The sequence below is a fragment of the Colletes gigas genome, unplaced genomic scaffold, assembly GCF_013123115.1.
Source record: "Colletes gigas isolate AHSC1104 unplaced genomic scaffold, ASM1312311v1 Colletes_gigas_Sc00007, whole genome shotgun sequence".
In the NCBI taxonomy this organism is placed as follows: domain Eukaryota; kingdom Metazoa; phylum Arthropoda; class Insecta; order Hymenoptera; family Colletidae; genus Colletes; species Colletes gigas.
The window spans coordinates 2,921,814-2,935,314 of NW_025106636.1; the positions used below are offsets into that span (position 1 = coordinate 2,921,814).

General features: G+C 35.8%; 2 protein-coding genes across 3 annotated transcripts in view; both read left to right on the forward strand.

Moving 5' to 3' along the window:
- Window positions 1-3,400: 3,400 nt before the first annotated feature.
- On the forward strand, window positions 3,401-7,338 carry LOC122396244 (mitochondrial inner membrane protease ATP23 homolog). The gene is made up of 5 exons (XM_043394463.1): window positions 3,401-3,684; window positions 5,231-5,276; window positions 6,213-6,294; window positions 6,359-6,577; window positions 6,959-7,338. The coding sequence occupies exons 1-5, from the start codon at window positions 3,483-3,485 to the stop codon at window positions 7,154-7,156; spliced, it is 747 nt and encodes a 248-aa protein (XP_043250398.1). The 5' UTR covers window positions 3,401-3,482; the 3' UTR covers window positions 7,157-7,338.
- Window positions 7,339-12,067: 4,729 nt separating this feature from the next.
- The window catches only part of LOC122396185, a 128,705-nt gene continuing 127,271 nt past the window's right edge, over window positions 12,068-13,501 (forward strand). For both annotated transcript variants that reach the window (XM_043394362.1, XM_043394363.1), the window contains exon 1: window positions 12,068-12,328. In XM_043394362.1, coding sequence (XP_043250297.1) covers window positions 12,326-12,328 — 3 coding nt within the window. In that variant the 5' untranslated portion in view covers window positions 12,068-12,325. The remainder of the gene's footprint in view (window positions 12,329-13,501) is intronic.

Genomic DNA, 13,501 nt, shown 5'->3' on the forward strand with positions numbered 1-13,501 from the left:
ACCGTTCGCGATTGCTTTTATTGTTACAAGTCGCGTTTGGAATTTTTCTATTATAAATTAGCGTTGCGATTGTTGATTTATCGCGTTGTTGCCCCGTAGTGTTGCGATATTTAAAACGTCTAAATTCATCCCCACATGTGCCACTCTATTGTAGTTTGAAGTAGCTTGATGTAGTTAGTTTATTTCGTGCATGTATGTTTATACCTACAACCGAAGACGCCAGCTCCTGGTCCAGCGTTTTTGGGCAACGCGATTTGCATTAGCGTTGCGAAACATACATATATTTACATTAAAGATAGAGTTGCGAATATACAATACTCGCGTTTGCTCGTAGAGTTGCGAATTCCTATTTTTCGCGTTTTCTTTTCAGGGTAGCGTTGCGAATTCCATACGCGATTGCTTTTATCGTTATTTAAGAATAGTGTTGCGAATGAACTGATCGGTTTGCTCTTAGCGTTGCGAATTACTATTTTTCGCGTTTACTTTTCAGGGTAGCGTTGCGAATAATCACCATTCGCGGTTACTTATATTGTTATAAATCGCGTTTGGAATTTTTATATTATAAATTAGCGTTGCGATCTTGACTTGTCGCGTTTTTAATCAATTAGAGTTGCGATTCAATGCCCAAAAGCTGGCCAGAACGCTGGCCACTGCACCAGGATCATCGAGAAGCAAGCTGGGATTCGGCAAAGCCTCGAATGGCTCAACGTCATTATTAAAATTAGTGTTGCGCATGATTGAATATGGGTGCACGCGATTTAATTAATAAAGGAACCCTGTATGGTTCATTTTACGAATAACAAGCACCATTCGCGTATACTTTTATATTTTATAAATTAGCGTTGCGAAAGAAATCCACTCACGGGTTGTTTTTTGAATTTATGAGTGGAAAATTGACCCTAACTATGTGAAATATATCCTTTTCTTTATATGTTTGCCAATGAAAACACTGCTTGAAAGTACTGGGATAAATAGACCAATTATTTCCTTTTTCAGAACATGTTAAAACCTGCAATTTTTATGAATATATTTTTATCACAGATTAAATTTATGATTCCAATATATATATCACTAATTATTCATTATTAGAGTTGATAATTTTTACGGGATATAATAATCTTTTCGACCCAATTGTTATTTATAAATAGTGGATTTTTTTATAAATATTTTGTATTCTTTGCATAAATCAAAGTTTGTTCGCGATCAGTGTTTTAATTGATGGAGAATAGAATGCTTGTATCAAAAGAGTATGCAAATTGCAATTCGATATTTCATATTGAGAGTTAATTTCCGCGTAGAATCGACATTTTCGTTCGCTATTGCTTTTTCTGTACGAACCTAATTTAGTTTTGAATGCAGTAAAATATAATTATTGCAATGTATACGTCTTGAAAAATTTTTTATTTGATAAATGAATATTTCGTATTTATCTTAACACTGAGACGAATTTAACTTTTCAATATTAATTTTTACTCGTATAATCGATTGCCATTAGTCTATCTTGACGGTATATAATTATTTTTTTCTGTGTTCATTAATACACTTTCATTTCAGCTATTAATTCTTTGAACAAGTTCTTGTTATAGGATATATAATCATCGAAGAATGGAATTGGAAATGGTACACGGATTCCATCTTGATCGTTCTTAGACAAATATTTCATACAATTTTATTTATTGTCTGATTTATGTTTCAGGGAAACATCGTGGGATTAATCAAGACACCAAGAAGAAAATATTTTGTCATATCTTCGTTTTATATCGGTTATATTTATTGTATATGAGTGTATGTTTTAGAAAAACATCGTGGTATTGATGAAGACATCAAGAAGAAAATGTTTCCTCGTATTTCTTCGTTTCCACAGAGTGCATTAGAATATAAGTACAAATGTATATAGATATAAGCGTTCTCCAGCGTTTTATTGAATACTATTGAAGCGTGTGCGTAAATTTAAGTGGGAATAATTAATATTAAGGAACATATTAGTATTCTAATATGCAAGGCCTTCAGTGTCTTATTAGACACTGTCATAATAAAAGTATCTATTTAAGTAGGAACAATTAATAATAAAGTACATATTGGTACTGTATCAACATTTTGTTAGGTTTTCGATCTCTTCGTCAGAATTCGTACGTGCAGTTGCACATTCCAATTTCGTTTCTAGAAAACATGTGCTGAATTATCTCACATGTATCAACATTTTGTTAGGTTTCTGATCTCTTCATCAGTCAGAGTTCGTGCGTGCAGTTGCACATTTCAATTTCGTTTTTAGAAAACATGTGTATCATCTCACATGTATTGACATTTTGTTGGGTTCTTCGTCTCTTGATTGGGCAGTTCTTTTAAGAACTCTCCTTTTCTAGCTCGTTTCCAACTTTTCGATAGCTTCTCTCTTGGATAGGTATTCGAATTCCTCGCCAAAGGAAGGGTGGTTGGGGCGAGGCTAGGGTGGGTCTCCAGTCGCAGCAACCTCCTCGCGGTGAGACCTGGGTCATATTATTTACTATGTAATTAATATAATTATTAATTACATAGCAAATAATATGAGCTAATGGCTGCGTTCTTCTTATAGTTCCACATACCTTGTTCGTTCTGGTGTGCGGTCTAATAACACTGATTTCGAGTTGCAAATACGTTTCTGCCGAGTTATTTTTTAAATAAATAATATATTACAATTTAAAATAAAAAATAGAGGATTTGCGGTGTATTTATCAATGTGATCATTACGTATTTTATTAATTTTGAAATCTTTAAATAATCTCAATCGATTCCAATGAAATTAATCGATCGATGCTCAATTCTGGATCATACAGCTTTCATTCCGTTAAAAAATAATAAAATTTATGTAATTTTATTTTCTGTCTCACTTCCTCTTGTGTTAATTTCTAAATCTGTTGATAACGTTGCGAGTGACACGAAAATGGTAATGGTCTCGTCTGTGGTATAGTCAACTCACATGCATTTATGCACACACTACAGCTGGTTAGGGCTGGGTTAGATTTGGGTTAGGCTGATTTTAGCAAATTATTTACAACATTAACTAGTCAAGGAATCGCGAATAATTCGTACTTTTCAACTCATATGCATTTGTACACAACTGGTCTGCCTGTTACACTAATTCAGTGAGTTTCTCAACTGACCGCCATACATAAGAAGAGGCCGCTAAAATCACCTCCGAATTTTCTGGTCGGTATGGTAGTCAGATTGGGCCACAAAAGTCCATAAGGTGTAAGGTATACTCGTATGCTTCATCTGCGATAGTGATCCTCTAGGGATTAAGAAATCCCTATATGGTGAAATATTTGTCCCGCCATCTGGTGAGGGTTGTAAGAAAGAAATAGTACGAGGTGACGCTTCAAGCATACTGCTTGGTCTTCGGTTGATTCTAGTAGCAGTGAAAACGTGATGTGAGATACAGTTATTTCTATATTAATTTTGTGTTTTTTTAATCGGCGATATAAACCATAATTATTCATATAATTATGGCGATTACGAAAGAGGAAAAGGAAAAACAATCAGTTCCAAGTACAAATACCGATGAAGAGTTCGCAAATTTGGATCTTTATCCGGAAAGGAGAGGACAGAAATCCCGTAGTTGGTTTAATAAATTGTTACGCGTAGACGAACGAGAAGTATTGTCCAGGCTCAAGTGCGAATCAGCTGTTTACAAGTGTGTGACAGAGAGTACGAATTTTGTAATTATGTTTATACCTTTTTCTTTATTACCTTCTTTGTTTTCTAATTTCCAACCGGTATATTTCGTTCAACGCATTTTTAGTTTATCAATTTAAGTATTTATTGATTACGTGTTTACGTAAGTCAATTTATTACAACTACAAAAAGCACGATGAAGAAAGTGCACGAATTAAAAGTATGCACAATTTTAAGGTTATACTTCGATGATGAATAGGAGTTTATCCTACTTATCATAATGGTAAAAAAAAATCGTATGAATGTGTAGCTGATACGAAAGTATTCCAAAATCATATTCTCATTTTTTAACATGTTCAATAGTGTATAAAGTATGAATGAGAGATATGCATTGCCATAGTCTGTTTTTACCAAACACTGTCCTAAACAAATAATGTTTATGACTGGAAAAAGTGATGTGTTTGGCCACATGTTCTTATAGTGGTTCTTCATCCTTAATATAAATAGGATACCAAAGTTTGGTTATATATTTTTTAAATATCCTGTGTACATAATAATTTGTACACTTATTAATAATAATAATAATAATATTTATATTATAATACAACATAATTTTTATAATGAAAATATTTGTACAAAATCGTTTGTTTTAATTCGTGAAAAATGTTGATGAAGAGGTTTGAATATTCCTACGTGTAATGACGCTTTACCGTAGAGGCAAACAACGTTCTCGATCGTTTCTTTTTTTGTTTTTACATTTGGGCTGTGTTTAATTTCAATCATTGGCAAAAGCAAACAAGTAGTATACGTTTCAAGTGAAAGTATTGTGTTTTATAAAAGTGTGCCTACATTTATTTCGTTTCTGAAGAAGATGAACAAGAAAGGAACTAAAGCAGTGCTCGTTCATACCGGTCGTTGATAACGAAGGAAGTTTCGTGGAAGTCGGTATATCACGGCTGTTGGAATTTGCGATCGCAAGTACGTCGATTGAGAAGATACGCACCAGAAATCTTGATAACATGATAATTATAGCATAACCTAATCCAGACCTAACCCAAATCACAATTTTTAATATTTTTTTATGGAAAAAGTACTGTACATACTTCTAAGAAAAATAAACATATTTGGATAATCTGGATACAAAATAACCTACCTACAATTTCGAAAAGAAAAATTACAAAACGAACCGAGAAAATGACAATTTAATTTGCGATAATTTACGAGATACGAAGCTAACTTTAAATTGTTTAAATTGTACGCTACATATTTCTTCGTATAATACGAAAGTGTATATCGAGACAAATTCAACTATGTGGTACACTATGAATGAAAGAAATTGTTCGAGTATTTTGTATGATTGTATTTACGAATATTTCGAATTATTTCTTTTATTCCTGACTTTATATGATTCCGAAGGATATAGTGCACGACACAATTAAATTTGTTTCGATACAAGCTGTCATATTATATAAAAATATATGTACCATACAATTTAAACAATTTAAAGTGAACTTATACAATGTTTTAAATAATTAAATGATGTTTAGTCAAAATAGTTTAAGCATTGTATACATTTTAGGTCCTCTTGTTAAACTTATGATGGCAGCATTAAAGAGTGCAGGATGGTATGTAATACATAATATGTTTATTTTTTGTAAATATTAGCCAGTTATAATTTGTAGATTAAATGTGTTATTTTATTGTCTGAATTCTTATGATTTATGTATAAAAAGAAAATATTATGTTTGGGGTTGACAATGCTTTATTAGTTTATTACTAATGCTTATTTATAATTATAGTATAAGTATAGATTAACACTTTGACAGTCGCACGTATCACGTAGATCGATATTTTTTAATTTAGCACTTTTTAGGCCAACCCTGGGAAAAAATTTTAATGGAAGATTCTAGAGACCAAAAAAGACGAAAACCAAGAATAGCAATTTCTTGACTGAGGCTTCATTAAAAAGTTATTAAACAAATTAAATTAAAAACTTTCAAATCGTTTTGAAAAAATTATATTTAGTTACAGGGGTCGATTACAAGTATTTTTGGTGAATAGACATACCCCCGAAATCCTACCCACTTTCTAGAAAAAAATTCTGTACGGGCGGGAACTTTAAACGTTAATAACTTTTTAACGAAGCCTCAATCAACAAATTGGTATTCTTGATTTTCGTCTTAGTTTGATCTCTAGAATCTCCCATTAAAATTGTTTTAAAATTGTTGATTTAATTACAAACGTTTCATTTGTATTAAAAAAGCATTATTTATATTGTTATTCATTATTTGAACCATTGACTGTGGCTTCACGTAAGAATAAGAGATTTGAAGAAGAATATCAATTGTTGTTCGTAATTTTTATTCGATCGTTTAAAAAATTAATAAATCATTTGTTATGTAATAGATCTCGTTTAAAGACAGTGACTAAGTTTTGTTTAAAAAAGTTTTCTTCTACCTTACGCAGTTCACCGATGTAAATTAAAGTAAATGTCCGTAACGAGCAAAAAAATTTTGTAATACACATGTACATTTTAATATATGTAAAAATTATAATTACAGTGAAATTGATATTCGTCGACATATTTCGTGCGAACTGTGTGACACGTCGGTGACAGGTGGATACGATCCAGTACTAAATCAGGTGATTATTGTATTATAATTTTTATAAATACAATAATTGAAGTGCAATAATTTATGTATTTTAGATCGTCGTTTGTCAAAATAATTCTAAAGGGATAGTTCAAGGTGTTTTGAGCCACGAAATGGTCCATATGTTCGATGCTTGCTGTAATAATTTCGATTTCACCAATCTAGAGCACTTGGCTTGCTCAGAGATAAGGGCAGCAAATTTGATGCATTGCAGTTTTCTTAGTGCTTGGACACAGGGAGTTGCTTCGTTCTTTAATTTTAAAGAAGCACACCAGGTAAAATATATTTGTAGCAAACACGAATCTTTTAGAATCTGGTACAGAGATGTTGGTATATATCAATTTTTTTAAAAACTTTTCTTGTACTTTTTAATAGTACTCTGTGAACAAAGATGTAATATACCTGGTTTGAGTCTAGGAATGCATTGGGTTCTTATTGTATGAATATCAAAAATTTGCCTTCCGATTTACCGAATCGTCGTTTCGTTTGTTTACATCTACTCGCATGCCAATTTCGATTAAACAGGTCTTACGAATATTCGAATTGTTTAATGGTGTTTTGATAGTTTGATAGTTGAGATTTTGTATGAAAATGGTCTGGGTGTAACGATAAATAGTCTGTACTGTTTATCCACATTTACAATGTTTCTTATTTAGATTTGTGTTAAGAAGAAGGCTTTAGATTCGATACTTGCTGTACGAAAAGTTACCGAGGATGAAGCACGAGCAGCGGTGATGAAAGTTTTTGATAGATGTTATAATGATTTAGAACCTGTCGGAAGACGTCTTCGTAGAAATTCGCTGGACATGGACAGAGCGTATTTAGAAGGGCCATTATATGGATATTCAGATTAAGATAATTTGCAATAGTGTTTTCAGTTCTCAATAGCGTTCTAGTTTAAAATAAACAGTAATGTGTTCAATTATAATACTTCGCGGATTAATCGCACATTTTTATACAGAAAATTTTTATTATCTTGTCACATCATACGACGATGCATCATAGAATTATAGTACATACTACATACACTGTATTACAGTGAATTGTAATTCATTGCAGAAGTACTGTTTATTTACTCTAGTCTTTTGTGTATTTAGTGAAATGTATAATTTTATTTGCAACAAAATAAAAGAAATCATTGTTAATGTAATATATTATACTATGACCTGCCTTTTCAGAAAAAACATTACCATTTAAGTTTCAAAATATCGCATTTTTTTTTTTCGTCGAAAAATTTCAGCAGCACCCCCCTGTCGATTTTTCATAGAAATTCGTTTTTGATTTTTAGTCATTTTGTTTGACGTCCTATAGAAAAATTGTCTAATACTTTTTTGTAGGTACCCATGGTCTCTGTTTTAGAAAAAAGTTTCACTGAAATATATTCACTATTGTAGGAGTTACGGCTGTTTGAAAATTGCACCATTTTTACGGGGTTTTTCTCGTTTTGCGGGGTCAAGAATCAACTTTTCGAATATTTTTGCAATTTCTACATATTCTTCACTAGAATACGCGTTGTTTGCATCTTGGAACATTAAAATCGTCCAATCCGTTCAGGAGTTATGGTGTTTTAAAGATTCGAATGAAATACCGGGGAACCATTTCAGGCCTCGCATTAGATTTTCGGTAAGGAATTTTTTTCTCGAAAATGCATAGGATTTCTGGGGTATGTGTAATGACAAAAAATGATCGTAATCGACCCCCGCAACCGAAGATAATTTTTTTACAATGATTTGAAATTTTTGAATCTCGTCGAAAAATTTGTCCACTTATTGAATTTTTTTCTCGAAAGTGGGTAGGATTTCGGGGGTATGTCTATTGACCAAATATGATCGTAATCGACCCCCACAACCGAAAATAATTTTTTTACAATGATTTGAAATTTTTGAATTTCGACGAAAAATTAGTCCACTTATTGAATTTTTTTCTCGAAAGTGGGTAAGATTTCGGGGGTATGTCTATTCACCAAAAATGATTGTAATCGACTCCCGCAATTAAAAATAATTTTTTCAGAACGATTTGAAATTTTTTAATTTTGTCGAAAAATTTGCACCACTGCTGAATTTTTTTCTGGAAACTGAGTAGGATTTCGGGGATATGTGTAATGACCAAAAATGATCGTAATCGATCCCTGCAACCTAAAATAATTTTTCCAGAACAATTTAAAATTTTTTAATTTCAATTTTAATAACTTTTTAACGAAACCTCGAGAAATTGGTATTCTTGATTTTCGTCTTATTTTGGCCTCTAGAATCTTCCATTAAAATTTTCCCAGAGGTGTTGTATCGTCAATTAACGAACAGCCTGTCGAAACGCAAAGAAATTCCCAGAATAAGCTTGTCGTGATCGAGATCGTGAAATTTGGATAGGGGAGAAGCGCTACGACGGGAAGACAAATTGATAGATCAGGGTGCCCGCGGTGACGTTGCACGGCGTGCATCAAGATATTGTCAGAAATACCTCATGGCTGCTAATGAACTTCAGCCAACAATGAATAAGCTGTTCGACGCCATATTGGAAGTTCACGGTGTAATAGCTTTAATTTAGATTGCGATCAAACAATAGCTCGGATCATCGGTTCGTTATATCGTACGGGCAAATATATTCGTCGCTCGAATGCACGATTATGTTAAAAAGAAACCCCTGAGTATCGATTCGATAGAGAAGCTGACGAAACGTTTTATTACCGAAATCACCCTTTATATTTACCCTTTCGTTCGCGAGAATGGAATTACTTTTTTGGCCAAAACTCGGATAGTATTTTGGCTCCGACTGTAGATCGGTCAATCAGTAGCAGAGCCGTGTATCTGATCGGACTATGCGCCCTGACTTGGGAAATAGGTCAACGCGCGAATGTGTCCATCAGGTTACGCCGACGGAAGTTATAGTTCCGTCGATAGCGTTTCGCAGAAATCGTGATTGTTCGACCCGTCCGCGATTGTAAGTGAAAGCGTGATTACGATCAAAGCGTACAGGTGATTGAAAGTTCTCGCGTACCTGGCGATCACGGCGGGATCCATTCAGCGGAATTTCTACGACGAAGAAAGCGATCGTTTATTCGCGATGCCCCTTGACTCGATTAATTTGTTCATAAACGACTGGAATGGAATTCACTTTCTTTAACGTCTAATCTTTGGAACTAATGTTTCTTTTTTGGCCCCTCGGTGACAGTAAAGTTACCCAAGAAAAATTATATTGCTCGATAGTTTGTACCGCCTGAATACGTTTTGCTGGATTCCAATTTTTTTTATTCCCTTGTTTGTCTCGATGTTTTACGCGGACGATGATCGATCGTTACGGATATACGATTCCTTGGAAGATTGTGTCCGTCCATTCGATACGCGCGTGTTCGGTGTTCTTTTCGAATACCCCGAAAGAAATAGATCCCTGGCACTTTTCCCGACACCGAAACGAGTTAATTAGAGCGTTTCATGGGCCAGTGAATCAATCGTCGCGATCGTGGCCGGTTTCGGGAACGAGATTGAACGTTGTAGGCACCTGGACACTCGATCAGCCGCATTGCGACAAATCGTTGGATCGTTGAGAAGTCTAGGGATCGATGCAACGAACTGCCGTTAGCCTCGAATTAAATTCCAATGACAACGCTATTACTTCGTACGGTATTAAAAGCTACGATAACGTCCGCAAGATAAACTACGAACCTTACTGCTTGGCTAATCGTTGGAAAAAACTTGTCCACGAATAAATCTAAAGTTCTTGTACGTTGTTCGTAAATAAAATTTTCTACTTTAATTGCGTTATGTGTCAAAAGGCAGATAGATTGTAAATTCGTTATTGATCGTGAAAACATATGTATACTTTCTTATTTGAGTAATAATGATCGAATAACGATATTTAATATCAGTTAAACTCGAACATTTATTTAGTCCATGCGTCCATATATCCAAATAGTCAACCATTTTGAATAGTTTCGGTTTTGTTTGCAATACTGTTAGAAGGGTCGCGTTGCACGCGATTTGGAATGAATAAAAATGGTTTATTTAATTGAAGATTGAAACCACACAAAGCCAACCGAGCGAGAACAATGAAACAGCGGGGAGCGACCGGATGCTCCGCTAACGCGCGAATGTTCGAATCCAGAAGCGGAAGTTATTCCGTTTAAGAAATACTTTTCGAAAGATAGAGGACCGATCGATCAACAGTGGTTGAAATACTCGCGTGTCGCGTTTAAAATAGAAGTGATTATGCCCGTGGCAAAATGGATCGGATTAACAGAGACATTAGGCAAATTACTACGTTACCGGAAGCTTATCTATTGTCGATTCGAAGGACTAGGTCTGAAACTACAAACGAGATAATTACTCGGTTTAGGGATCGTCTCGATTTCAATGGCGTCCTTTCATAGGGGAATTCAACCGACAAGCTTCGGCTCTGAATTCAAAGAGGTTGACGCGCAATGGTTGGTTGGGCTGGTATACAGGGTGCTCGGCCATCCCTGGGAGATTCTAGAGGCCAAAATAAGACGAAAGTCAAGAATATCAATTTCTTGACTGAGGCTTCGTTACTAAGTTACTAAGTTACTAATCATTCTAAAAAAATTATTCTCGGTTGCAGGGCTCGATTACAATCATTGTTGGCCATTACACATACCCCCGAATTCCAACGCGTTTTCAAGAAAAAAATTCGAGAACATGCATAAATTTTTCGATGAAAAAGAAAAATTTCAAATCGTTCTGGAAAAATTATGTTCGATTGCAGGGGTCAATTACAATCATTTTTGGTGAATACACATGCCCCCGAAATCCTACCCATTTTCGAGAAAAAAATTCATGTATGTGCTGATCTTTTGTGGCGAAAACAAATTTTTCAAATCATTCTAAAAAAATTATTCTCGGTTGCAGGGCTCGATTACAATCATTTTTGGCCATTACACATACCCCCGAATTCCTACGCGTTATCGAGAAAAAAATTCGAGAAGATGCCTAAATTTTTCGACGAAAATGAAAAATTTCAAATCGTTCTGGAAAAATTATGTTCGGTTGCAGGGGTCAATTACAATTACTTTTGGTGAACAGACATACCCCCAAAATTCTATCCATTTTCGAGAAAAAAATTCATTACTGAAAATATAATGTCTGACCATAACTGTCCGTTACCCTGGAAATTTAAAAGTTTCAAATCATTCTGGAAAAATTATTTTCGGTTGCAGGGGGCAATTGGAATTGTTTTTGGTGCATAGACATACCCCCAAAATCCTACGCACTTTCGAGAAAAAAAATCGAGTAGGTTCTAAAATTTTTCGTCGAAAAAAGAAATTTCAAATCGTTCTGGAAAAATTGTTTTTGGTTACGGGGAGTTCAATACACATACCCCTGAAATCCAACCCACTTTCGAGGGGAAAAAAATCGAGGAGATATTGAAATTTTCGGCTACGGTGAACGTACACTTGCAATACTAATAATAATAATTGTTTGAATGTAAACACACGTTAATTGGGTCAGTCGTACCAAGTTGGGCCTACTATTCCATTGGATATAATATTTTTCTCGTTCCTCGTCGCGTCTAAGTTCACGACATTCTGTATTTGTTCGTGAAGGGGTAATCTTGCATACAAATAAACAAAGAAAGTTCAGGTGAACCGCAAGAATGGTTGGTCGCGTTTACGTGTCTTCGTCGTCGACACCGGGCGTCGTTTCGGCGACCTCGGTCGTCCTCGGTCGTGTTCGGGCGTCGGGACGTACCGTCGTCGCGACGCAGTCGACAGTCGGTGGCCGAGCATCGCGACGCGCGCATCGTATACGCGCGCGCCACGCGGGTTATACCTTTGATTACCAAACACGCGACGGTCGTATTCACTTTGGACGATAAGGGATGCACGTCGAAAGGAAACGCTAAGTTCCGCGGCGACGACATCGCGATCCAGTCACGTTTATTCGTTTACTCGCAACACCCGACCGTAACCGACCGTGAACTCTGCCGTGGACGAAGGGACACTGAACACTTAACCGTACGTGGAGGCCGCGGAAAATGCACAAGAGCTGCTGTTTTTCACGCGGACGACACTGATGGTCTGTATCGAAAATACGCGAGAATCGATTCGAATTTATTGAAACCGGTTTAAATCTCTCCGTACCCCTACAGAGGTACATCGGTAAAAATAACACTAGAGGATACGCTGAATTTCAAACTGTTCCCTATTATTAACAGACGCAAACTCGAGGGAAAGCTCTGTTCTCGACAGTTCCTGATTTCTTCTTTTTAAATTCGATCCAGAGTGGTTCTTAACTTCGAGTAAACAGAGTTGAAACGTAGCGGCGTCGGGGGTCGAGTAGTTTCCGGAAAAAGATGATTTAAGGGGCCGCGCATGACTTCCGTCGATGTTTCCAGGTCGCGGACGAAATTGCTCCGCGTTTGATATCTGTAAACGGTTCGTATTTAGAGGCAACATACGTTAGACCGCGTCTTTGATCCAGGGTTGCTCTCTGTACTCGTCTCGATCGTCCCAAGCTCGAGGAAACGGTATGTTATCATAGGTTTCGATGTTGCGTACGTTGCGGTAACATCATCGTTTCTGACGTTTCACAGTTTCTAGTCTTTTTCGAGGCACTTCCGTTCCATCGTCCTCGAGGCTGTAAATCCCTGTCGATCCGACGTCGGTCGATGATAAATTTCTCCGCCTCGTTGCCGGAAGTTCTCGCGTTTTATCCAGCCGCGGAGTTCCGGGGAAGATTTTCTTGTCAGTTCACTCTCGGAGCGTATAATAAAAAAAAAAGAGTGAAGATTCCGTCGAGGAAGATGATAGCTCGGAAAGTACATCGTATAAAATTCATGGTGTAACTATTGCTGTATGGATTATTCGATTGCAGTGTGTGTGTGTAATAAGTCGCGTTTCTTCGTACGATTAAATATTGCTAATTCCGATAGAACATACTTGATCGATTATGTGCCATTTTATTCCTTTACAACGAAGCTTTTTTCAGTAAAAATTAGACGAGACTTGGCGAATACAATGATCGGGGCAAACAACCAATTATTTTTGTCCTGTCGCTGAACAATTAATAGGGAAACAATTTCTTCTCTGAAAGCGAGCATCGATGATTTTTATTTATTATTTGTTAAAAGTTTATAGTGAAGACTTATTGCGCGAGCTAATAAAATTTCCAGAGTCGTACGACGGTAACTTGGGCAACTTGCACAAAACATTTAGTATTTAATAGCCGACTAATAACGTAGATGGGTGA